General features: G+C 45.4%; 1 protein-coding gene across 1 annotated transcript in view; it reads left to right on the top strand.

Moving 5' to 3' along the window:
- Nucleotides 1–27,360, top strand: part of SEL1L3 (SEL1L family member 3) — a 109,931-nt gene that overhangs the window by 64,542 nt on the left and 18,029 nt on the right. The window contains exons 12-17 of the mRNA XM_052642011.1: nt 7,114–7,233; nt 9,272–9,412; nt 13,747–13,809; nt 16,840–17,016; nt 19,740–19,867; nt 21,239–21,322. Of these exons, the coding sequence (XP_052497971.1) occupies nt 7,114–7,233; nt 9,272–9,412; nt 13,747–13,809; nt 16,840–17,016; nt 19,740–19,867; nt 21,239–21,322 (713 nt within the window). The remainder of the gene's footprint in view (nt 1–7,113; nt 7,234–9,271; nt 9,413–13,746; nt 13,810–16,839; nt 17,017–19,739; nt 19,868–21,238; nt 21,323–27,360) is intronic.

Raw genomic sequence — 27,360 nt, 5'->3', positions numbered from 1 at the left:
AATTCCTTTAGAAGATAATGATTTCTCCTGAATAGACTTGTATTCTCTCAGCATACATAGGCTATGGGCAAAATTTGACCTCAGTTTGACAGGAATGTTTTAATTTATTCATTTATAAAGTTTTTAAAGAATTATTCTGGAAACACATTCATAAAAAAATTAGACCACCAAATAATATTGTTATTGTTCTGCTAAGCTTGAATGTGTTAATAATGTCCTGTACGTATACACTTTTAGGAATTCTAATGCAGCATAAATGAGCAAGGGGAGATGGTATGTTGCTAACAAGCTCCTTTTCTTTTGAAGATTTGGCCCATGAAGTGTTATGATTATGAAAGAAAATGTTTTAATTGGTCAGAACCAGAGAAGATGAATAGAGAAGATCCATCTTGCAGCTGGAAAGTCGTATGATTAAGAACCATAGATACGAATTATACAGTCAGTTGTATCATAGCTCATTTTCTCAAGAGTGTGTAATTAATGGCTTCTTGAGAATTTTAGCAGGTGTCATATGTCAATTTAAATATCCTTTTGTTGAGAGATCTATTAATTCACTGGCAGCACACAACAAGGGGCTTCTCAGGTGCCACAGTGGTAAAGGATCCTCTTGCTGATGCAGGAGACACAAGAGACAAGGGTTCAGTCCCTGGGTCGGGAAGATCCCCTGGAGAAGGAAATGGCAACCCACCCCAGGATCCTTGCCTGGAAAACTCCATGGACAGAGGAGCCCGGCAGGCCACAGTCCATGGGGCCACAGAGAGTCAGGCGTGACCGAGCACACCCACACACAGCACATAAAAAATGAAGAGATCTGGAAAGCCAAACCTCTAAGTAACAAACCAGAGATCCATCAGTGACTTCGTTCTTGATTCTTGTTCCATTTTCTATGTAACCTGTGGTTCCCATCACTTCTGTGTTAGCAATCTCTCTTCATGTCACTCATATATGATTTAGAGGGACTCTACTTCAGGTCAAAGAGAGAGAAGACACTAATGGCTTTTTGGCTTGTTTTTGTGGCTTAATCACAAATGAGTTCCTATCATCCGTTTCGCCCTTCAGAATGTGCTTTTCTGAAAGGTTTGGTCCTCAGCCTTTTGTGTCTACACCTTCTAGAGGGGTCTCACACATCCCTCCCTCCACATACTGATGACACAAAAATCTCACTCTCAGGCTGAGCTCTTTCTTACGAACCCCCATCTGCAAAAATAACCTATCACAAAGGCAACACACTCTTTCCTCCTCTCCATTCCCCCCAAACTCCTCAACCCATGACACCCCTGTCCATGCCAGGAACTGGGGAGCCATCTTCAATCCCCCCATCACCGTACCTGGGGTTATAATCCCCCCATCATCCTAGCTGGGGTCATAATCCCCCCATCATCCTAGCTGGGGTTATAATCCCCAGCAGCTTTACACGCCAACTTCTCTCTGCTCCCACTCCCATCCAATATACAGCCGCAGCCTACAACTGTCCTTTACATCTCTCCACTGAGCAACTATGATGGCCTCCTTTTATGGACTGAGTATGGCATGAATTGACTGCTAAGTCCATAGATTGAAGCCCTCCCGCCCAGTACCTCAGAATAGGGCCCTACATTAAGGAGACAGAACATTTGAAGAGAGGAAAACGTTCAATCATGAGTAGCCCTCATCTAGCATGACTGGTATCCTTACAAGAAGAGGAGGTTAGGATGAAACAGAGGGGGACCATGTGACAACACAAGCTAGGGAGAAGGCGCCTTAGAAGGAACTAGACCAGGACTTCCCTGGCAGACTCCGAGCTGCCAATGCGGAGGGCGTGGGACTGATCCCTGGTCCAGGAACGAAGATCCCACATGCCACGTGGCCAGAACAAACGAAAGAACGACAGCTGCCAGCCTCTTGATCATGGACTGCCAGCCCCCAGAAGCACGAGGAAGTTGGTTTCTGTGGTTTAAGCTGCACCATCTGTGGCTTTTTGTTATGACAGCGGCTCTGGCAAATACATTTACCCCCTAACTGGCCTTTCTGCCACCAGTTTTGTCCCTTTCCATGTTCTTCCCATGGAGGCCAGAGGGGGCTTAAAACAGGGGAGGTTCTCAACCTGGCTGCACTTCAGAGTCTCGTGGGGGATCAGAGAACACCTCTGCGCTGGCTCCACCCCGCAGTCTCATCAAATTGACAGGGCGGGGTCCAGGCGTATAGTATGGGTATATACGTCTACGCGCATGTGTGTATTTAAAACTTCTTCAGATGGTAGTAACGTGCAGTCAGGGCTGAGAAATACTGACCCGGAAGCACCAAGTCCAGCTCATTGCTTGGCACAGGAGTCGCTCCTTGATCAGGTTTCTCTCTGCTTCTCCGGTCTCAGCTCTCAGCAGTCCCTACTTGGCTGGCCCACTCTGGAGATGCCAAGCTTTCGGTCACATCAGGCTGTCCATACCTCCTGACCCTGCCGGGTTTCCTCTGCCTGGCTTGCTTTCTCTATGCCCACCCCTCCTTTTCCCATCTGCTGACCCTTCCTCCTGCTGGAACACTGGGCTCAGACATCACCTTCTCCTTGGATGTCCCCTTTGCCCTGCACCTGGGCACCCAGGCACATCCGTGCCCTCGCTCAATGATGGGTGCTGTGTACAGGATCTGAGGACAGGCTGTACGAGTAGACTGGGAGCCCCCCAAGACAAACACTTTGTTCATGTTGGTGATCCCAATGCCCAGCACTGTGCTTGAAATTTAGATGGCACTCACTGTTGACTGACAGGATGGAATGCAGAGTAACCAGAAATGGACACAAAGTGATCGCAGTGTTTTGTTGACTCTCTGGTACTTTTTCATGTGACCAGTGATCATTGTCGACAGCAAGCACCTAGGCACTTGGCTTTCAACTCTGCCTCCCTTGCAGTCAACACCCCTTCTCCCTATTTGGGGAATCTTGGGTACTTGCTTCTGTGTCTACATTTTTGCACTTGATATTCCTCCATTCTTACTTTTAAAATCCCTAAAATGTTAAATGTCAACAAAGAACACTTAGATTCCCCGCATTGGAAGCCAAACATTGTAGCTGATTTTAAACACCCTAAGATCTGGGTTCCTCCCGGTGGCTCCTCCAGACCCTGAAGGAAGTGGTGGTTTAGGTGTAGACTCAAATTGCCCTGCTGCTGAGTTCCCGGGAGTGCTGGCTGAACCATTCTATTTCACGACTTCAGAGAACATAGATGCTCTGGGAAATGGGGGCCCACTAAGAGCATTTGCTTCCCAGGTTCAAAGTCCACTAAGTCCTTCACCCTCCTTACCCCTCCCTGATCTCTGCTCCGTCCTGCCTGTCTAGTGATTAATGGCAGACAGCTGGCATGATGTAGCCTGCAGGTGAGCAGAGAGAAAGGTGGCAAAGCCTATGAAGAGTCTAGGGACAGTGTGGAGACTTCTCTGATGCTGGGTCCAAGGACGTATGAAGATTGCAGAGTCTCTGGACACCAGACCTCCTCTCACCTGGTCAGCAGGTCTTAACCCTGCAGTATAGGCTGTGAACTGCTCATCCTAGAGGCCTTGATTTTATAACACAGCAACAAAAAGAACCCTTCCCCGACAGAAGCTACAGAAGATCCCAGAACTGGCCAGTCTGGACTCCTGCCAGCATCTCCCCAGCTCTGCCTCCAACTCTCACCCCCACCGGTCTTTCTCCACACCATAGCTTCATCCAGGATCGGTCACTTTCCCATCTGAAGCATCATTCCTTGTTCTCAAAATGTTTGATGGATGAACAGTCTGACACTGCCCCCTTTTAGGGATTGTTCTTTCATCAGATGTCTTTGTAGATGGTTGACTTTCACAGAGGGCCTGGGTATGTGGCTCTGACTGGTGCTGGTTGCCACTGTGGGGACCCCAGAGCTGTAAAGATGCGACCACCAGCCTGGGTGCGGCAGGCAGTTGAGGTGTAGCTTCAAGGCCAGTTTGCCTGGATTCACGTCCCAGGTCTGCTGTTCATAGGATGTGAAATCTTGGATAATTCCACTCACTTCTCTGTCTCTGCATAGTTTTTCACTAGTAAAGACTGCCATGACATGCTCCACCTCACAGAGTTGATAGCCTGAATAAATTAATTCATCTGATGTGTGCTGAGTGGAGCCCAACACACAACATGATGCTCTCAGATGTTTCCAGCCCTGACACTCCCTCCTCAGATCTGTCCCTTCCATCTTCAAAAGCATCAAACTCTCAGAAATTCATCCCCACAACGTAAGGCTCTGAGCTGTACAAACTGCAAACACCAACAGGAGGGCTGATATTCTAAACTGTTGTCAGCCTTTTACATGTTAGAATGAGTTCAGGACCTAAAACATGAGTTGCTGTTCCAGAGGGCTTCCCGTGTACCAGACGCCCTGCTAAGATCTTCACAAGCAATCTCATTGAGTCCCCCTGCAACTCTGCGAGGCCAGTACAGGTATTGTTTCCATTTTACAAATGGGGCAGCTGAGACTCGGAGAAGCCAAAGAACTTGCCCAAAGTCAAACAATAAGCAGGTAGTAGAGCCTAGATTTGAACCCTGAGTGTTTGTAACTCTTTGGAAGTGAAGTGAAGTCACTCAGTCGTGTCCGACTCTTTGCGACCCTGTGGACTGTAGCCCATCAAGCTCCTCCATGGGATTCTCCAGGCAAGAATACTGGAGTGGGTTGCCATTTCCTTCTCCAGGGGACTTTTGCACTATTAAAAATAATAGCTAGTAGGTAGAGTGCTTTTGATATAGCAGATACCATGCTACACTTCATTTTTATTGATGCAGAAGCTAAGACTCAGATCAATAAAGTCAGTGGCCCAAGGCCTACAGGTAGTTAGTGGCGAGTTAGAATTCATATCCCCTGGGGGTGACGTGAAAGATCTGATGTCACCACCGTGACACTATTAGATGGAATTCATTATGTATAAAGGGAGACGATGAACCAGCCCCCTATCTGCTTTCTCCCAGAGGCATAAGTCCTTCACAGGGTGGTGAGGCTGGGTGAGGACTATGTCACAGCCAGCTCTCCTGGGTCTGATTCATTAGTTTGAAGAACTTGGGTAAGTTGCTTAACCTTTCTGGGCCTCATTTTCCACATGTGTGAAGTGGGGATATTGACAGGGACTGTCTTATGAGGTGGCAAAGATTCAGTGAGTCAATCTAGACCAAGCAGTCGGTCCCCACACACAGTCCTTGTTGGTGATTATGGTATGTTATCACCGCCAGAGAGTGGCAGAAATACCTAAGAGTATAAATTCTTGCAGCATAGAAACTCTGTCTTCACGTGCTATGTCTTTCATTCAAGTATCATAACAAAGTTAAGAAGGAAAAAGCAAAATAAGAAAAAGAAGAAAACCAATCCCAAATCAAATATCCAACTCCATAGTTGACAAAAAAAAAACCCTTATAGCTGAGAATTATATTATTTGAGCAGCCTGAGCTTCTGCCCAATTCCAGGCTCATCGCAGATGACAGAGTATCTCCTGGAGTTTGACCTGAAGCGCCTACTTATTGGCCTTGCAGTTAGCGAAGAATGAGATAGAGACCAGTGCCCAGACAGGACTCCAGGGCCTTCCTGCTAGAAGGCGACATTGCTGGGGAGTCTCTCAGAGCCTGTCATTGGAGACAGGTCAACCTGGCTTCCAAGGCCCACTCTACAACATGACCTTGAGCTCACGGTTTTACCCTGTGAACCTCAGTTCTTTGCCTATAAATTGAGGACAGTGATATTTGGGTTTCAGTCCTGCAATGAGGATTAAGTGAAAAAAACGTTTGTTAACCACCCTGCACATGGTTTCAGTCAAAGGTGGCAGCATCATTATTGTACTTGTTGCTATTTGCTGGGTGGTATGTCAAGGTTAGACACCCAACAGGAATTGATACCTGTTGTGTTCTGAGTCCTAGCTCTGTCCCCAAGTCTGCCCTCTACTGCCCCTAAGAGGGACCTCTGGTTGCATGTGGCCACAGTGGATGATGGGGCTGCAGGCTAGAGCTTGTGAATCTGAGTCCTTTTCTCTGTCTCTCTTTTTAATATTATATTGGAGTATAGTTGATTAACAATGTTGTGATAGTTCCAGGTGAACAGCAAAGGGACTCAGCCGTACATATACATGTACCCATTCTCCCCCACACTCCCTTCCTATCCAGGCTCCCATATAACATTGAGCAGAGTTCCCTGTGCTATATAGTAGGACCTTGTTGGTTATCCATTTTAAATACAGCAGTGTGTACATGTCTAAGTCCTTCCCTTCGCTGACAAACAGAGGATCAGAAGGGAAATCAGGCTGAGCTTTTTGTTCTCTAAAGCTATTTGTTCTTTCTCCCAGCCTCATCCAGAACCAATTTTTTTACCATCTGCTTGTGGCCTTGAAGCCCTTCCCAGGCCCTCTGGCATTAGATAGAGTTCATCATGTATTAAATATAAGGGGAAACTGTGAAACAACAAGACTGTTTTTTGGATAAAGAGCCAAAATTTATACATAAAAATGAGCCTTATTTTCTTCAAAGGAGGCAGATACCTGGGAGGCTGTTTGCAAATTTGAAGCATTTTGTGAACTTTCCCCTTGGGTTCCTCCTTAGAACCTCTGGTGCATCCTTGTGCATATACTCCAAAAGTTAATATGCCCTTTTCTTTTCAGACCAGATTTCATTTTTGGAAATAGCCGAAAGATATTGGAGGCTGAGCCTGCTAAATAAAAAGGGCTAGTCATGCAGGATAATAATAAAACATAATAATAAGATTATACTTAAAATTCATTGATTTACCTTTTTTGACGCCTTGTATAATCTGGCCCTAAAACTGATGGCACAGAGGTGGACTTCTGAACTAGCTTGAGCAAAGGAAGAGAAAGTGGAGTAAGTTTCATCTTCCCAAGGCAAATGCTTTGATAGGAACAAAAATGCCCATTTAGCTGCAAGGCGTGTGATCTACTCATTTAAAAAGAATGTGATCTTATGGCATTGTGGACACACCTCATATTTCCATTATTTGTGAGTTTTTACTTGAATAATTGCTGGTTTAAGAATAATGGCATGTCTTTTGCACGCCCAAATTATTTGGATATTTTCATTCTCCCTTCTCCCCTTCCTTTCTTCTTCTCTCCCTCCCTCCCTTCTTATATTCCTTCCTTCCCTTTTAGGCATATGTTGAAACAATTAGACTAAAAGATGATGAAATACTCAAGGTACAAACCAAAGAAGATGGAGATGTCTTTATGTGGCTGAAGCATGAAGCTACTCGAGGCAATGCGGCAGCTCAGGTAACAGTGTGGTCCGCTGTCTTGGAAACTGTCTCAGCCCTGATGGACCAGGATACGCTGTGATAACAAGATCTCCCAATCCTAGTGACTTAACATAGCACCAGTGTATTGCTGTTCACCCTACTGGGGGTGCCGGCAGGGGCTGTGCTCTCATAGTTCTTCAGGAGCCCAACCTAACAGAGGAGTCACCAAAATGTGCTTCCAAAGCCATTGCCTCAGGGCCACCCTGTGGCATGTCACAGCTGGCTCCTGACGCTTCTGCTCAGATGGGGCACTTCGCACATTTCATCGGCCAGAGCAAGTCAGTTGGTCATTCTTTTTAAATAATTTGATTTCTGTCTTTATTTCTGGTTCTGTTGGGTCTTTGTTGCTGCACCGGCTTTTCTGTAGTTGCCGAGCGTGAGGGCTACTCTCTAGCTGCGGTGTGCGTGCTTCTTGTTGCCATGGCTTCTCGTTGCAGAGCCTGGGCTTTAGGGCACGCGGGCTTCAGTAGTGGTGGCACAGGGGCTTTGTTACTTGGCATGTGGGATCTTATGGGATCAGGGATTGAACCTGTGTCTCCTGCATTGGCAGGCAGATTCTTTACCACTGAGCCACCAAGGAAGCCCAGTTGGTCACTCTTGACATTGAGTGTAGTCAGATCTGCACCCGTTGGAGAGAGAGTCACAGAATTTATGATCAGTCCCAAGACCCCATCAGACATTCTAGTGCATCAGATATAATGATATAAATCATTTATATAGGGCAGTTCTTCAGGTTCTTTGTTTACCTTTGGCCATTTATCTGGTTTCTTTTTTCGTACTTGACCTACCCTAGGACACTCCCCTGTGTGTGTGACTGTTTCCAAGATGGATTGAGGCCTATGGGGTGGCCTTGGCATCACATATTATGGGGTGGTGCCTCCTCCTTTTGATCCCCAAGGAGCTTTCTGCACATGTGTAGTGTCTCTCTTGCCCCAAGAATAGGAAATATATGACCTCGTGATCCTTTACTCAAACAGGGTTTAGCCCCTCTCTTCCTGCCTTGTCTGTTATCTTAAAGTGTCCTCAAGAGACAAAGCCTGGCTATTTACCCTGTTTCTATTGTTATTTCTGTTTCAGTATGCAGACAGGAGGCTGGTTGTAAATATCTAACCAGGAGCCCACCTACCTCCTGTCTCAGGAAATGCAAACAGGAGGCCAGCTGTAAATGCCTAGCCTGGAGCCCATCTATCTCCTGCCTCACAGGGAGATGCCCTGACGGCCACAGATGTGCACAGGCAGGCATGCCTCACACTGGGCCCAGAAGACAGACAGTGACTCCCAAAGGGGAGGGCATTTCAAGAGAGGAGACAGTACGGTTGTTGATCCATCAGCTCTGACCTGGGTATAGTACATTCATTCACATACACACACCCACATCCCCCTGACACACATCATTGTGTTAATAACTTGTATTTAACCCAGTACACCTTTAGGGCTCTGGTCCCCAGTAGAAAGATAGCATGTGTCCACCTAAGTCTCGGTTCTCAATATAAAAACATTTTAAACTAGGTTTGCCTTACCCTCTTTAAAAATCTCGTATGTTACGTATTACGGCTTCCCAGGTGGCTCAGTGGGTAAAGAATCCTCCTGTGATGCAGGAGGGTGAAGGGTAAAGTCGCTCAGTCATGTCCGACTCTTTGCGATCCCATGGACTGTAGTCTAGTAGGCTTCTCTGTCCATGGGAATTTCCAGGCAAGAGTACTGGAGTGGGTTGCCATTTCCTTTCTCCAAGGGATCTTCCTGACCCAGGGATCGAGCCCAGGTCTCCTGCATTGCAGGCAGACTCAGGTTCAATCCCTGGGTCAGGAAGATCCCCTGGAGGAAGGCATGACAACCCACTCCAATATTTTTGCCTGGAGAAGCCCATGGACAGAGGAGCTTGGTGGACTACAGTCCATAGGGTCACGAAGAGTTGGACACAATTGAGCCACTAAGCGCGCGTGTGCACACACACACACATATATGTTAAGCATTTCACAGGAAAGTCATTGTTTTAAATTGCTATTGTCTTAAAGCAACGGTTGGCCCAGATGCTGTTCTGGGGCCAGCAAGGCGTGGCCAAGAACCCGGAAGCGGCTATCGAGTGGTATGCCAAGGGTGCCCTGGAGACTGAGGACCCCGCATTAATATACGACTACGCCATTGTGTTATTCAAGGTAAGAGTCACTCAGTTTGTGCTGAGGTTGCAAAATTCCTATCAGATTTCCTGAGCAATTTGATGTAGGCGTGCAGGCAAACAGGGAGCCTGTAACCCAAGAACCTCGGAATCTGCTTCTGTCAGGCTGGATGGAAAGGGGTATTTGCTGAAAAGGTAGAGTCAGAAACAGTTCCCTGGTCTTGTTTTTAATCATTAGTCTCAGGTTTGGCAGCTGGATTCTCTTTGCTTTTGCAAACATTGTGGCATTCTGGAGGAGACACCCCATATTTTACGGATTGGTACATTGCTGGCAGCCCCCAAAGGTGCTGCAATTCTCTTATCAGGCAGAGCTATTGCTGAATTACAGCTGAGATGAAGTGCGTATTTGGCCTGGATCCCAACAGTCTCTCTGATCAAAACAAAGATCTTGGTTTTAAGCCAACAGGAGAGCAGGGGAATGGGTGAGAAGACCATTAGCCCAGGAGACAGAAGATGGAGATCAAATCCCTCCTCTGCAACCAGCAGCTGCATCCTTGGACTTATCTGACCTCATCAGTTCAGTTCAGTCGCTCAGTCGTGTCCGACTCTTTGCGACCCCATGAATCACAGCACGCCAGGCCTCCCTGTCCATCACCAGCTCCCGGAGTTCACTCAGACTCACATCCATCGAGTCCATGATGCCATCCAGCCATCTCATCCTCTGTCGTCCCCTTCTCCTCCTGCCCCCAATCCCTCCCAGCATCAGAGTCTTTTCCAATGAGTCAACTCGTCGCATAAGGTGGCCAAAGTACTGGAGTTTCAGCTTCAGCATCAGTCCTTCCAAAGAACACCCAGGGCTGATCTCCTTTAGGATGGATTGGTGGGATCTCCTTGCAGTCCAAGGGATGGTCAAGAGTCTTCTCCAACACCACAGTTCAAAAGCATCAATTCTTCGGCGCTCAGTTTTCTTCACAGTCCAACTCTCACATCCATACATGACTACTGGGAAAACCATAGCCTTAACTAGATGGACCTTATGGGACACTGGTAATGACCACAGGTTGAGTGAAAGAACCTAAAGAAGGGACTCCAAGAACTGCAAAATGCCTTATGGAGTAACAATAGTTTACTTCGATTGATGCAATGCTTATTACCTGATGTACATTCAGTCTGCAAGATAACCTTGCAAAGGTAGCTACCATGGCATATGATGATCTCTGTTTATGTGTGTGCTAAGAAAAGCTAAGAAAGGATTTGTAACTTACCCAAGGGTTTCCCAGATGGTGCTAGTGGTAAAGAACCAGCCTGCCAATCCAGAAGCCTTAAGACACACGGTTTCAATCCCTGGGTTGGGAAGATCTCCTGGAGAAGGGCATGGGAACACACTCCAGTATTCTTGCCTAAGGAGCCCCATAGCCAGAGGAGCCTGGCAGACTACAGTCCATGGGGTTGCAAAGAGATGGACACTACTGAAGCAACATAGCACGCACGTACACGTACAAGATTGTACAACCGGTACATTTCAGACCTGGGATTGGGATCCAGGCAGTCTGGCTTCAAAGTCTGTGCTCTTCAACCCTGAACACAAAGACATCAATTCATCCACCTTGGAGAAATAGAAAGCTGTTAGCTCTACTAAGGAAAACCTTGGTGGCTATGTCCAGGCCTGAAGGAGGCAGCTGCCCACAGACAGCAAGTGGGCTGTCAAACAAGGACTTGGATGCACATGGCCGGGCTCATCTCCAGAACCACAGTTGTGGTCGCTCACTGATTAACAACCATGACTCTTGCTACATCTCTAGCCCTCCAAGTCTTAAAACCTATTGGTTGTTATGGTTTCCAAGTTTAGAGCCCAGACTTTTTCTTTGTAGTTGTTAAATCAACATAGAAGTGGTTTGACTCTTAGCCATATGCCAATGCATTTGTGCATTTATGTAATACACACACATTCAGGGCTGACAAAACGCCAGGCTCTGCACTAGATGGAGGGACGTATGGATGCCTGAGCCACGTTTCTGACCTCTGGAGCCTCAGACACTCATGGGAAAGACAGGACTGAGTCAGGTGCAGAGGAGAGGCACCGGTCCCCCGGAGTTGGGGCTGGTCATTGCCCGAAGTGCAAAGAAGAAAAAGGCATGACTCAGGCATCATTTCTGCCTACCAGGGAGCTTGAAATCTAGGGGGAGAGCCAAAGATATAAATATATGACATGGGAGGTGACAAAATGTTTCTTTAGGGTCTGATTTCTGAAAACTGAAAGTTTTTTTGGTTTTCCTACATTCTAAGTTATCTCTGAGTGGGAGGAAGAAAACCCATTATCAACATCTCGAGAAAGATTTTTACCTCTGGCCAAAGGTGTCTTGAAGTGTTTTCAGTGTAAAAAAAACCCCATACAAAAAATGAACTTTCCAAACAGGAAGAAGGGCAGTGTGCCCTCGGCTTATTGTTTTGTGTGGATATTTGGCTTATTGTGTTCAAAAATGGTGCCATGATGATGGTGTAGTTTTTCCAAGACAGTCGAGTCAATCCCGTTTTACACACACCTGAGCGTGGAGCTTGGACTTTCACTGCAGCTACCGTCCTCCGTGAATTCAGCCAGTGGACAGTCGCTGAGTGTCTGCTATGCATCAGGACTTTGTGTGTTTCTTCTAACAGCTTCCAGTGCTACTCAGACTTGTGCAGAGTATATAGTCTCCGTGCAAGAAACCATCCCACTTCTGATTATGTAATTACACTGGGAAATCCCTGATCTAGAAATGAGAGTATCTTGAGTTCTGTTTGCAGATCTAACTAAGAGGCTTTGGGTTAGTCAGCCCCTGTGGGCCCCAGTTTTATTCCCTCCAAACAAAGAAGCTGGAGAAGATAAACTTTGAGTGCATCCAGGTTCTAACGTCCTGTCATCCTGATGGTTCTGATCCTTTCTGCAAAGTACAAAAAGGTTGTCTCACTGCCCCGTCTAGTTACTCCAAATAGCCTTCATGTCCTTTTCTCTTTCCTCTTCCTCTAATTAAACGAAGTAATGGTCCACTTCTGAAAAATAGTTTCATCTTGCATCCTGCTTCAGCTCATCGGCTTTTATTAAATAGGTAAGTTAAAGGCGAGTAGAAACTCAGTGTATGTAATTTAACCTTTATTGGATCCACCGTTTTGCTCTGGGTCCCGGAACTCTAAGGACAGATTCTGCAGCTTGTTGTTTTCGTATTCTGTAAGGAGATTGTGAATCATTTTACTTTCTCAGCCTGGAAATGACAATATACAGGAGAAAATACAGCATGGCAGTTATAAACCTGAACTCTGGAGCCTGGGTTCAAATCCTGCCTCTGTTCCTCATTCCCTGTGTGCCTCTGGGTTGGTTTCTCAGATGAGAATGATGCAGCACCATGGCTAGGGTCGGGAGGATTAGATATGGCGGGAGAGCTCCTGGCCCAGGTAATTAACGTAGGAATGTTTGCTAGTGCTGTCTTCATTACTAGAGCTGAGTATTTAAATAGCGTTAATAGTTGTAGTCATTGCAAAGCCCTCTGACGTTCTATCACATGTGATGTAGGGGTCAAAGACAGGCTCTAAGTGAGCTTGGAAGCATCGGGGTTTTCATCCAGTCTTCTCATCTGCCCTCTTCGTGGTCAGAGCCACGTTGAGAGAGCCCTCAGCGACTCCTCCTGTCCCGCCCTTGGACCCACCATTTTCCCACGTGGTCCGGCGGACACCCCAGAGTGGTCCCATGAAGTTCTGCTCTTCTGACAAGAACCCCAAAGCCATTTCTCTCGTGATCCACAAACCGCGTCTGCTGGAAAAACTTGATTTTGCTGGAGGGAGCTTGTCAGTTGTCAGTGTCTGAACGAGCTGATTCTAAGGGATCCTATCTCTTTCACCACTGACCTTCCAGCTGTTTCTGAAGCCACAGAGGTCCACCTTGGGGACTCCCACGTGGAACTGGGATAACTGAGTTGTCCCAGCCTGGTAAGTCTTGACTGTCCAACACAGATCAAGTGCTTTATCTGACTCACACGTTAGATGATCCCCAGAAAAACACAACCAGAATGACCAGACTCATTTAACCTTGTTCAAGGCTTCTCCCAACTGCACCAGTGGATTGACAAGAGTGTGATTCACCTGATGATCAAATGGGGAATTTTGTGTGATGCTAAACAGGAAGGGGGAGGGTTGTTGTCACTGTTCTACAAATATACCCAAAATGATGATGATGACGTAATAGCTCTGCATATGGAAATCTTCAAGATTAGGTTTTTCTTTGGCAGGGCCTGGGCTTCTGTTGGATCTTCTGTTGAACACTGGCGGATCGGTGTGATGGTTTTGCTTGCATTCTCTGTTTATTTTCTGTGTGTGTGATCATTGCTGTTTCTTGTTGTTTAGGGTCAAGGAGTGAAAAAGAACAGACGGCTTGCCTTAGAGCTGATGAAGAAAGCAGCTTCCAAGGTAACACTTGTGCATATTGTCAGAGGGAAGCCTTTGCCTACACACACCCACCCATGCATTTACAAGTCTAGGAAAGTGAATGGCCAGCCTTCCGAGGAAGGTAGAAATGCAGTGAGGAGGGAGGGGTCACTAGCATTGCAGTGATTAGTCATTTTTGAGCTACAACACATACACAGAAACCTGCACAATGGGGATGACAAACTTCAAAAAGCGAACTCACTTTCCAGTCAATAGAATTCAGACTGATTTTGTTTGAAGGCTAAAATTATAATCAAGGGCTGCCCTAATAACAAGTAGCAGCAGGGGCTCCTTGAAACTGAATGGATATAAATGCCAATGAATTAGGAAAATCAAAAGCCTGATTCCTCTGAATCTTGAATCCTCTGGATTAACCCTGTCATGTCCAGTGCTCATTTCCTTCTCTGTGCTTTAATAAAAGGACTGTTTATCAAGTTTATTGCTGCGTTTAGAAATTATTTTCTTTTTGTCACTATTTACTCTTCAAAGTAAACTTCAAGCCAACGAGTTTCAGTATTGCAGTACAGAATGGAGGTTGTAATATTGCTTGTGAGGGGATACACACACACACACACACACACATAAGCAGGGATGCACAACATATCCCTCTGTACAAGCACCCCCCCATGCATACACACTCATGTGCACACTCACATGTGCATGCATACATATTAGTAAATAAATGGATTGGTAGAAACCACTGTAACTCTACAACCTAGACAGAGTCCTTTATAGCCCTTCAGGCTCTTGAATGTACCTTCATCCCAAGGCTGCTAATATTTGCCCTAACTACAACGATTCCTCAAGTAACCATGCCGATTTTCCTTCCTTGCTCGCTTTTCTTAGGAAGCTTAGAGTGTCTATTTTTCCTGTAGACTAGGATGTTGGAGCATGTAGTCAGAGAGTCAAGAGGCTTTTTCTCCACCTGTGTGGTCTCAAGGGGGCACATCACCCAGGAGACAGTGGGCTGAAACACACGCCAGCTCCCAACCCTGACACAGACTATAGTGCAGAAATAGAAAAGCTGCTTAATGTTGGTCATTGAGGGCATAGTTCTAGAGCACCCTAAAATGGGGCTTCCTGGCAGGTGTGAAATTTGCATCTCTTTAGCATGCTAGTGGTGAATTGTCGTCTAAGGTGCTTTATTCAGAGCGTGCTTTTAGCAGAGCTGAGATGAATATTAGAGGAAATGCAGTTTTATAGCCTGGAGTACTCACATTCTTAAGAGTGTTACATGATTCTCACTTATTCATTTGGCAGGGAGTTATTAAGCCCTTACTCTTTGTCAGGCACTGTGGTGAAGCACAGAGTTTGATGCCTGGAATTAGCTAAAAGTCACTTGAAAGTAAATCTGCAGATATAGCTGGAAATGTCCGGAATAAGGTGTGAGCATGAAGAAATAAAACAAGATTTCTTGTGGGGCTCCTGACCTGGGTCCCAGTACAATTTCTAAAGAAAGTTCTGCTAATGTTTTGAGTGATGACAGGTACCTTTGAATAAACCTAGGCATATGGAGGTGAGCAGTACAGAAACCATTTTGATGTAAATTCCATAGGCTTATTCCAAAGCTGGTTCTTGCCACATCATAATATGGCATGGTCTGTCACTTCACGGAAATACATTCATCCTGCAACTTCTCAGGAGGCTGCCTTGCATCTGGTGCCACCCAAGGCTCAGGAAGAATATCTCTATGACTGGCCCACAGCACTGATACTGTGCCAAGTGGCAGCTATCTTGAGGGCCTGTGAATCTGAGCACTACCCTCAGTGTAGGATTGGATTCTGTTTTGCGTGTCATCAGCATTCAAGGGAGGGCTCTCGTTCATTTCTCAGGTATTTATTGAGCACTTACTGTATGCAAGTACTAACACAGGTGCTTGGAATACAAAATAAAGATCCTTGCCCTCATAGAGCATTTATTCCAATGGGCTTTGTCAGTTTCCTTCTCCTGGTCTTCCTGGCACCTGGAGTCCAGTGTAAAAACTGAAAGGGTTTCGGGAGCCCTCACAGATAAAAAGGCTGCAGGCTGGGATCTTGGCATCCATAGCTGAGGGCACCTGTTCTTCACTTCTCAAAGGAGAGGGGAAAGAGATTTTGTTCCGCACTTGGACTCTTAACCTGTCTCACAGATGCAAGGGCACTCACCGTTTGCCTCTCTAATCCTTTTTTCACTTGCTTGCCCATGGTCTTGTTGATCTGGCAGGAAAGCAGGAATGAGAGACCCGAATGTCCAGGTTTGCACACTTACACCCCCACAGGGTTCCTAAGCCTTCAACAGCCAGGCTGGAAGCTACTGTATAGAAGCAGGTGGGAGCACCTAGAGAGAGCAGAAGTGGGCCCCTGAGAGCACGAATCAGCAACAACAAGGAGATTTGAGACTAGACTCACAGGAACCAGCCCTTCTGCGGTACCATCCCAGGTTTAGACACAGTCCTGAAGCCACCCTCCCTTCTCCGTCCCCTCCCCTCTGCCTCAGGCCCAGCCACCTACCTGTCTACTAAGCAGACCCATAGCCCCTGAGCTTTACAAGTAGACCATTGCGGCTTCTTCCCTCAGATGATTTGTTGGTGTCCAAGGCAGAGTAATCAACAGACGGCCGGCAGGTCACCTAGAAATCAGCCCAGCCAGGCCAGGTTCTGGCCTCCTGTTGCAGTTGAGTGCTTGTGAATTTCAAGGGCATTGCTGATACTCAGGGCAACACAAGGCCTTCTGTAGACAAGGGCATTGTGAAACAGTCCACGGGGGCTGAGTGATGATTCAAGGCCAGCATCATTGCCGAGGTGGAAGGCAGAAATCCCAACAGCAGGCTGGTGAAGTCCTCCTGGGAAGACTTTGAAGTGGTCTCATGTTTTCTAGCATTTAGCATTTCTTTAGTGCCATCTGGCCCCAAAAAGAGACAGGAAAGGTTTTTCTCAGACTCTGGCAGAATGCTTTCACAACAACTGATTCTCTTTAGAGAATTTTTCATTAAAAAAAAAAAAAGTCATTTCTTTCTTGTTGTTCTAAAATCTAGGGATTGCATCAGGCAGTCAACGGCCTGGGATGGTATTACCACAAATTCAAGAAAAATTATGCCAAAGCGGCTAAGTACTGGTTAAAAGCAGAAGAAATGGGGAACCCAGATGCCTCATACAACCTTGGAGTCCTGTACTTGGATGGCATTTTCCCAGGAGTTCCTGGAAGGAATCAGGTAAGCCTTGTGACCAGCTGTGCAGCTGGTCAGACACTTGGTCAGGAAGCAGGTGTACTATGCGCCCAGCCCAGTACAGACACCACCCGACATACAGATCATAAGCTCAAGGAACTCAAGGGCCCAGTTAAGAAGACAAGAGAGTGAAGAGAAAAACTGGCATTAGCGAGATGCCAAGTGCGTTCTAATCGCTGTGACCCAAGCAGTTCTGGAAAGGGGAAATAAGGAAAGCCAAAGCAGTCAGGAAGGCTTCATGGAGGAGGAGGAGGCTTGCGCTGGGGAGAGGAGAGGGAGATGATGCGAGACAAGAATAAGAGAGATGGTGCAGAGATTGATCACTGATCTTACTGGAAGCAAAGCGCACTGTGTCCAAAAAGGATTGCCAGGTATGAGATCGGATTGGATAATAATAATGTAAATAGCAGTGACAGTCTTCAGTGTTTGTGGAACACTTCCTCTGGGCCATATACTCATAGATACTTTCTGTCTGCCATCCCATGTCATCCTAACTACACTCTTGGAATACAAATGTTACTACATCTGTTTAACAGAATAAGCGACCAAGGCTCTGAAAGGGTGCATAACTTACTCAGACGTCAGACACTGAAATGGAGTCAGGACCTGGTTCCTGTGTGAAATGGAAGCCCCTCGTTATTGATAATAATGTTAATGGTGGTAATAACAATCTGAGCACCATTACAGTCAACAAATTAACTGAACACCCACCCTCTGCCAGGCACTCTTCCGGGCAGTGGTGGTTACAGCAGCAGTCTCTGCTTTGGGGAAGCTTAGAAGCTTATATTCCAGTGGGACAGAAAGATGATAAGCAAAGATAGAGCATGAGGGAAAATGGAGGGAAGTGACATGGGGAGAAAGAAAGCCAGATGAGGAGGACCCAGAAGGTAGAGACTAGGGGATGCAATTTTATAAGCGAGATCAGAGAAGGTCTCTCTGATAATGTGACCTTGTACAGACTCCTAAAGGAGTCTTGTGAATATCTGGGAGAACATTCCAGAAAGAGGGAAGAACATTCCAGAAAGCAAGATCAGCAGAAGAACAGTGGGGAGATGCAACTGGCAGGAGCTGAGAACAGAGAGGTGGCAGAAGAGATAAGGTCAAGGAGGCAGGTGCCCAGGCAGCTGCCCTGAGCAGGATGGGACAGCTCTGAACAGGGCTGGGATTTGCTGTGTTTGAAAAGGCTCCTCCTGGGTCCTGATGAAGATGGAGGTTCCTGATGGGCTTGAGGAAGAGATGAGCAAGAGCCGGGGGTTGATGCAACAAGGACCTGCTGTAGAACACATGGAACTCTATACTCTATGTTGTTATGTGGCAGCCCGGATGGGAGGGGAGCTGGGAGTAGACTGGATTCATGCATATGCGTGTCTGAATCCCTTTGCCATCCACCTGAAACTGTCACAACATAGTTAATCGGCTATCCTCCAATACAACATTAAAAGTTTAGAAAAGAAGAAGCAGGGGATTAATGCATTGAATCCAAATGAGAATGGATGGGCAGTATCAGAAAGAGGGCTGAGATGTGACTAGATTCTGGATCTGTTTTGAAGGTCAAGAGGGCAGAATTTGATGGTGATTGGATGTGAGGTGTGAAGCAGGGAGAGGAGTCAGGCTGACTCCAGAGGGTTTGGCCTTTACTGAGATGGGAAGAAAGGTAGTATTCAGACAGATGGGCCAGCTGTAGCAGCAGATTTGGGGGTGAAAAATGAGAGGATTATTTTTGGTAAAGCCTCAAATTATTATTACTTGGTAAAGCCTCAAATATCATTATCTTATTTAATCCTCATGACAAACTTTCATGGTAGCTACTATCAGAAGCCACATGTTTCATTTGTAGAAACTGAGTATTCTCTTAGTTGGAGAGTTAAACTGACATGCTCACAGTCACACAGCTAATAAGGAGCAGAGCTGGGATTTGAACCCAGGCCTGCCTGACTCCAAGTGCCGTTCAGTTCAGTTGCTCAATCATGTCCGACTCTTTGCGACCCCAGGGACTGCAACACACCAGGCTTCCCTGTCCGTCACCAACTCCTGGAACTTGCTCAAACTCGTTCCATTGAGTTGTTGATGCCATCCAACCATCTCATGGCATCACCGACTCCAAAGCCCGTGCTTAAAAATGGCAGTTAACTGCCTGGGAAAAAATAACGATAATCAGCGTCACGTCTACCCATTTAAGCACTTGCTTTCCCTTTTCCCTCTACTTCTCTGACTACCCCGGAGGCTGTGTATTTTTATGCACTGCAAATGTCTGTTAGCCCTCCCACATATCTGCTAGAATGGATTTTTTAATTGTCATATTCTAATTTTCACCTTCCTACTGGAACTGCAGTTTTTGCATCTGAGTTTGAAAAAAGGTATTAAGTGAGGTTAGGAAAGCAAATGCCTGAAGTTTCACCAGGTGTGATTTCTGCTGCAATCTTCTGTCTGGCTGGCAGGGGGTTTATATGAGGATACCTGATGATAGTGACATTCGTAATGTTATTTATTGGGTAAACTTAACAGAATAGCTGCAGTCAAGGTTATCATGTCGAGAAGCTTCTGTGATTGACTGTCTTCCTGGAACTTGACTTGGTTTCTTAAAGATATCAGACGTTATAAGCTTATGATAAAATCACGTGTTACGTACCTCACGACCTTAGCTCTGATGAAACCTGCCCAGGAGGACATCTCACTAATGATACCGACGTTTGCCCATCTCTTTCCAGACATTAGCCGGTGAATATTTCCATAAGGCTGCACAAGGTGGACACATAGAAGGAACTTTGTGGTGCTCTCTGTACTATATCACAGGCAACCTGGAGACGTTCCCGCGAGATCCCGAGAAGGCTGTTGTGTAAGAACCTATCAGATGCTGCTTGTGAAGGGAAAGCCATATACTATGTTCACCACTTCTGAGAAAATAGAGTTTTTTTCTTTTATTCTTTTTTTGTTTTCATTTTTAAAATGTAATTTTTATCAGTTACGTGCGCACAAAAAGAGCCAAATTATTTGAGGAGGCAAAAATTTAAAAAGTAATAATTTGACAAGAAAAATAGGAAGTCTCTATCCCTTACCCACATACCATTTCCTGCTGCCTAGAATAAATCACTTTTCATGAACTCTTGCCTGGAGAATCCCATGGACGGAGGAGCCTGGGAGGCTGCAGTCCATGGGGTTGCGAAGAGTCGGACACGACTGAGCGGCTTCACTTTCACTTTTCACTTTCCTGCATTGGAGGAGGCAATGGCAACCCACTCCAGTGTTCTTGCCTGGAGAATCCCAGGGACGGGGGAGCCTGGCGGGCTGCCATCTATGGGGTCGCACTTCTGGACATGACTGAAGCAACTTAGCAGCAGCAGCATGTTTTATTAATAATTATTTCTCTTTTTATTTGCCTCTATGTCTAAATAACATGCTTAAATCACTATTTCTTATTGTACTCACTACAGACTTTGTCTAACGATGTGTCACTGGGAAAAGACAAATATATAGATAGTTCTTTCACTCTGCTGCTTCTGACTGCCCTACATGTTCACACTTCCTACCCATCTTCCCCATGAGTACATCATCGTTTTGCTTGGATTGGTCTCAGGGTTCATATTATTGGATTTGCCAAAAAGCTCTTTTGGCAACCCAATATTTTTACCATCTAATGCTACTCATAGCTGATCATGTAGTGTGCTCTGACTACGCTTTCTTGCATAACTTTTTGTTTTCTATGGAAGACGACGAATAATTACTATTTATTTGCTTAGCTCTCTGTGTACTTACCATTTCCTGTGTACTTGATGTTCACATTCTCCTTGTGTTGTCTAAATCTCCTCTCAGTATGTCTACACCTATCAGGTACTCTGTTCATTTAATCTTCTTGGCAACGTCTCTTCTCTTTGTTCAGGGAGAGCTGTCTTCCTGCTCTTGACTTGTTAGAATTCTTGATTCACACTATCTTTTTCCATATTGGTTGACTCTTTTCATTAAGCACTTGTCACATCTTTGTTTCAAAAAATGACAACTCTTAAACATTCATTATAAAGGGCACTGAACTCAAGCGCTCCCAAAGTATCTCTCTCTTTGCCTTCTTAACATTCAGTGCCAACTTATGACTCCATAGAAATTCTAACAAGCAAAATATTTTCCAAGTGAGATTTATTGAAATCACTTGAAGTAAAAAGAAATTATTTAATATGCCACAGTTTGGATATTTTCTCCTCTGTTTCCTTTATAGATGGGCAAAGCACATAGCTGAGAAAAATGGCTACTTGGGCCATGTCATTCGCAAAGGCCTCAATGCCTACCTGGAGGGCTCGTGGTAAGTTCGACTGAACTTTCTCAGTCCTTACCTTTCAATCTGTCAGTGTATTCTTAGGAGATGGAATCTTAAAATGCAACTGAAAAAGCAATTTGCAGGGAAATCACAGCCTCCTGGTAATGATATTCAGAGTATCACCGACTGATTGGCTGTTGATTAGAAAACATAGCATTTCCATGTTTAATTATACGCAAAAATTAGTTCTCTAGGGGGTGCGTCCACATTCATCAAGTTGAGAAACACATGAATGCGCTGACTTTTCTTCCCTTTGGCTCGTTCTACTTGGCTTCAGAGTCTGGAGACAGCATAGGGGATCCCTACCCACCCTCTGCCTCTCACTGGCACGTCACAGAAAGTCCAGGATTTCTATCTTGTTCATGGGAAGGAGTGAAAGCAGTGTGTTTTAGGGCTTAGGGTACATCTTTCCCAGGATTGCTGGAAGTCACTCAGCAGACCTCAAGTATCACAGCCAAATAGACTCCCCCTCTCTAAGTACCTTCTGATGGAGTTAGCAAATCTCACCCTGTATGAAATGGGGTGAAAGCCCATACATGAGGACCAGTAAATGCCCCATTTCCAGTTACTTGATTTTACAAATATAAGGGCACTCCTCTCCAAGATCTACCTGAGTCCGTCTCTCTGTTCTCTGTTTTCAGGCCTCACGGTCCATCTTACTTTTCTTTGTGCTACATTTTGTGTGCTTGTTTATTGCCTTAATGACCTGGATATTTCTGTAATAAATAAAGGGGAAATGCAAATCAGCACACATCCCATTGGTCCACCATCTCAAAGACTGTAGAGCAGCCCTATCATTGATTGTGCTCTGATATGAACTTTAATTAAAAATTAAAATATAAGTCCCAAAGAAGGTCATTTCCTTCTTTGGTTCATGGATGCCCAGGTAATCCACAGATAGCATCTCGGTGAATGAGAATCTCAAATTAGAAAATGCAGGGGAAATGGGCCACGTGAAAAAAAGCACTTCATAAAACTGTATTAGTATCATCTTGTAAAAGTTTATCATCTGTGGCCTCACTTTGTATAATGAGGAAGGAATTTTTTAATGAAATGGTTCTTCTCCCAATTGATACACCTTACTATTTGTGTGCTGTTTATCTTGTTTCCCAAGTAAACTTCAATTTATAAAACTTCCCAGTTTGACCTTAGCTCATTTCTGCTTCTCACCCTCTACATTTCCCATCCTTTGCTCCTGACAATTGCTTAGGGGAAACTAAGCATTCAAACATCAAAATGTTTCTATGTGGGGTTTTCCCAAAGAAAGAGCACATATGTAAACACCCCCAGCACACACATACACACACACACACCCCCCAAGATGTCTCACACTTTTTCCCATAAAGAGGGTATCTGCTAATAGCTTAGCTTTCTTGCCGACTTTTGAAGTTAACATCACAAAGCACTTCAGGGAGCACATTTAAAAATTTTCTGTGAAGGTCAAGAGGGATTAAGCTGTAGTGGCCTGCTTTCCTTCTTAGAATATTCAGCTGCATTACATGATTGACTTGGGGGCGGTGGGGGGGGGGGTGGATTAAGTGTGCTCTCCACGGTTGGTGAGTTTGGGTTCAGTTCAGCAGTTTTCCTGAGTGCACTTAAATGCAGGGTGTCATAGCTGCAGGGATGTCACAGGTAAGACTGGGGGCAGTCCGCTGCCTCATCTCGTCCTGGTGCTAAACTGCCTGCAGTTTCTCAGGTGGCCCATATTCCCTCTGACCTCTTGGCCTTTGCGCTTGCTCTCCCCTCTGCCCAGAAGTCCTGCCTAACCCCTTAGTCCCTTTGTCCTTGCATGGGTCATGACGGCTCTTTACTTGTTGATTGCCCTGTGACGTGTATCCCAGTGCCCAGCACCTAATGGCTTCTAGGAAGTGCTGAGAAACTACTGAGCGAACAATTTAAGGCAAATAGAACAGCCATCACTGAAGAGCCATAAGCGGTATATGAAGAGCATTGGGGATTCAGAGGAAGACAAGATGCAGCCTGGTTGGGGCACTTAGTTCAGCCTTTATAAAGCAAGTAACACTATATGGCCTCGAGGGATGGGTGGAATTTCTACCTAGTCATAGTGCTTCTATGGGCTTCCCTGGTGGCTCAGCTGGTAGAGAATCTGCCTGCAATGCAGGAGACCTGGATTCGATTCCTGGGTTGGGAAGATCCCCTGGAGAAGGGAATGGCAACCCACTCCAGTATTCTTGCCTGGAGATTTCTGTGGACAGAGGAGCCTGGTGGATTACAGTCCTTGGGGTCTCAAAGAGTTGGACATGACTGAGTGACTAACACTTTCACAGTAATGAACAGGATCACAAAAAGCAAAGAAACAGGAAAATTCTGGGAGTGTCTAGAAATTTTTAAGCCACTCAGTTTGCCTTGAGGGTAAAATTCGTAAAAGGAAGTGGTCTATGACAAGACCAAAGAGGTGCTGTGTTATGGGATTTTGAATAGCAGTTATATAGTTTTTATTTAGTTTGTCAAGTAGTGGGGAGCCAATAATGGTTTGAGGAGAGGGTAGTGACATGAGAGAGGTGGGTTCTGAGATGCTTAACCAAACAGCTGCAAATTATGGGGACGAGAAGGGAGAACCTGAATGGGAGAGTTAGTTCAGAATCCAGGTTAAAGGAGCTGAGCTTTTGAGCTGGAGCTGCGGCCTGAGCCAGGTAAGTTGTTTCCACTTCTTTTGTGACTCAATAATTGTTGCATACCAATAATATGTAATATGTATGTAGTCGTGTCTCACTCTTTGCTATCCCATGGTCTATATGGTCCACGGAATTCTCCAGGCCAGAACACTAGGGTGGGTAGCCTTTTCCTTCTCCAGGGGATCTTCCCAACCCAGGGATCTGACCTAGGTCTCCCACATTGCAGGCAGATTCTTTACCAGCTGAGCCATAAGGGAAGCCCAAGTTCCAAAGCGTAACAATAAAATGAACACTTTTAACCCTACCATCCTGTTTAAGAAAATAGACCATTGAAATCCCCTGCGTGTTCTTCCCAGATGAAACCCACCCCAGCGCCCAGGATCCAGAACTAACCATTTCGTGAATTTTTTGTCCTTCTGCCCATTGCTCGCTTTATAGTTTTGCTATATATGGATATAATCCTGAGCAATAGATTTGGCTTGTTTCTGAGCTTCATATCATTAGAGTCATATCATATTTAATTCTTCATAAATAAACATCATGCTTATTTAACCTGATGTTTCTGGGATGCATATCTTTGGATACATGTAGGTCGTTCATTTTCACTGCTGTCATACACTGCAGTTTACTCACCAGTTCTCATGTTAACACATATGTGGGTTCTTTCCCTTAAGAACAGTGTAGCCATGCACGTTTTTGATGTATATCCTAGTGCACGCAGGAAGAATTTCTCTAAAAATGCACGCTTCGGAATAGGGTCACAGGCTTGCCATGTGTTCAACTTTACAAGACAACGTCAACTGTTTTCCAAAGTATTTTACCCATTTACACTCCTGTCAACCCCATATAAATTTCTGTTTCTTCATAGCCTTGCCAATTCTGATGCTGATGCTAAGTATTATTAAAGATATGTCTTCACCTGGACTTGAGGCCTTCTCCTACTAACAGGAAGAAACACCTAGTACCCACTACAGTGGGAGTGTCTTTGTCAAAGTACATTTGAGACAAAGAGCTTTTCTCTTTTCCTTCCCACTGAGCTTCCAAATGCCTCAGAGGTTAAATAGGAAATGTATGGCCGTTGGCCTCCTCACACCACAACATGGCGTTTTTTGGAGTCCCATCTATTTTGCTATAATAGAACTAAACCATCCATCAATGTCCCAACTTCACCTCTTTTTTCATTTTTTGTGAGTGCATTTATTCTGGGCATTATTTTCAAATCACATGTGTCAGTTTGATGAGCTTGTGCTTTTCTGTGTTGCTCTGAGATTTATATGGGATAGTTTAAAAGAGGAGCATGATTGAGAAAAGGGCATTTTGCTGCTTAGGCAAAATACGGAAGATAATGCTGTCATGCCTGAGGCCATCCTTGGACACCAGGAGAAGTCAGCTAAGGAGAGGTCACCTGTCGTGTTTCATTTCTTTCCCGCATACCCTGCTGTGTGTTTTATCTGTGAGCTGTGTGTTTTATTGTCCTTTGTCTTAACTATACCCTCCAAACACTTAACCCAGGAGGTTAGCCAGATTCTAGTAAGCTTGAGGCAAGACAAGCAGGCATGCAAGATTCCTGTTCAAAGAGATGTGTCTTTTTGCCTTGGAGCAGGGTCCTAAATTCCACTGAGACCCCAGGATTTTTTTTTTTTTTTCATATATCTATATATATGAAAGTTCCAGTTTGGACTGCTTCAGGTATTGGCAGAAAGAATCCAGAGAAAATAATTGGATTGTTTGAGAAACTGCTCAGAGAAACTCAAATTCACAGTTCACAGCAAGCAGCCAAAGGATTGACTATTAAGATGTATCATTATAAAGGTTCTATAAATGGATGTGCCGAGTCTGAAGTGGGAGGGTAGCAAACGTGCCCCTACACTCGCTCTTTAATCCACTTCTCTCTGCACCCCCACCCCAATCCCCATCAGAATGACTGCCGGGGCGGCTAGTTCACTTTAGCACATTGGAAATGAAGCTGGACACCCTGGTCAGCTTCCTAAACCTTGAGGAAGTTCACAGAAGTATAGTACAGATTTCCAGCTTGTCTCTGGGCCCTCTACACAGAGAAAATACTGAATAAATGTTTATCCTGTGAATAGAAGCATAGAAATATCTGTAATTAATACTTTCAGGCAATCTCAGTTGAGACACAAGTAAGAGCAAAGTGCTGGGAGGCTGAATGTAGACAGGGTTTCGGCAGAGGTGTCCTGTCTCTGAAGTCGTCGTAAGTTGAGAGAATCTGGTCTTCAGTGTTCTGACGCTTGCCCAGAGTTCACTCTTCAATATATGAAAATGGATGCTGGTGGTTTTGGATTCCATGGCTTCTGTAAAATGGAAGACAGAGGTGGATTTCTGTTCGGTGCTTCTTCTCTCTTTCTGCCCCTGGGCGTGTGGGATCTTCCCTGATCAGAGACTGAACGTGCGCCCCCTCCAGTGGAAATGCAGAGTTTTAACCACTGGATCTCCAGGAAGTCAAAGTTTTTAGACTTCTTTTTGATGATTTCAGTGCTTCCTCGAAGGAAATGCTTGAGAATTCTGTGAAATTTCCACCTGGCTTCTACTGACACAATAATTGGTCAATGAAAGGTTGTTATTGTCATTTAGTTGATAAAGTCATGTCTGACTTTTTGCAGCTCCATAGATTGTAGCCCACCAGGCTCCTCTGTTTATGGGATTTCTCAGGCAAGAATACTGGAGTGGGTTGCCATTCCTTCTCCAGGGGATCTTCCAGACCCAGGGATCAAACCTGCATCTCCTGCATTGGCAGGCGGATTCTTTACCACTGAGCCGCCTGGAAAGCCTCAGTCAGTGGAAGTCTTCCTACACAACGTGTTCCTCTCTTCCCTCTCCCATAACCCAAGTAACTTTAGAGACAAGGTATTGTCTTTATGAAGTTTATCATAGTGACTGTTTTTACAGGAAATGTCACCCTGTGTCCCCTGCTCCCAAATTCTAACAGTCTGCCCAACCATTGTCTAAGAAAAACTCATTTTCTTACATTGCAAGTAATATGAGCCCTGTTCCATGATGGCAGCAGAGGGAGCCCACCTGACATCTGACCTTGGGCTGGCAACTCCACGCCATCTCCTTCCCTCATCCATCCCTGGGGGACACTGAAGCACTGATGCAAACCTGAGTGTTTGATATTATAAGACCTTTGGGATGGAACCTTATTGTAGGATGGGATTTGCTGCTGAATATTCCTCGAGGGTCCTCCATCTAGGGTCCACTCTGAGGATTCTTGTCACCAAACGTGATTCTTGGAGGCTGTGTAAGAAAATGCCTGGGGCCTTTTGTGTTGTTGCAGTCGCAGTTGTGGGCTTGTTACGTGGCTTGTCTACACTCCTTACATGGCTGCTTAGCCAGCCATATCTCTCGAGCATGAGTCATGCCTAA

This window comes from Budorcas taxicolor, chromosome 6 (genome assembly GCF_023091745.1).
Source record: "Budorcas taxicolor isolate Tak-1 chromosome 6, Takin1.1, whole genome shotgun sequence".
Taxonomy (NCBI): domain Eukaryota; kingdom Metazoa; phylum Chordata; class Mammalia; order Artiodactyla; family Bovidae; genus Budorcas; species Budorcas taxicolor.
The sequence above is the reverse complement of the archived record's forward strand: the minus strand, read 5'-3'. Positions and strand labels throughout refer to the sequence as shown.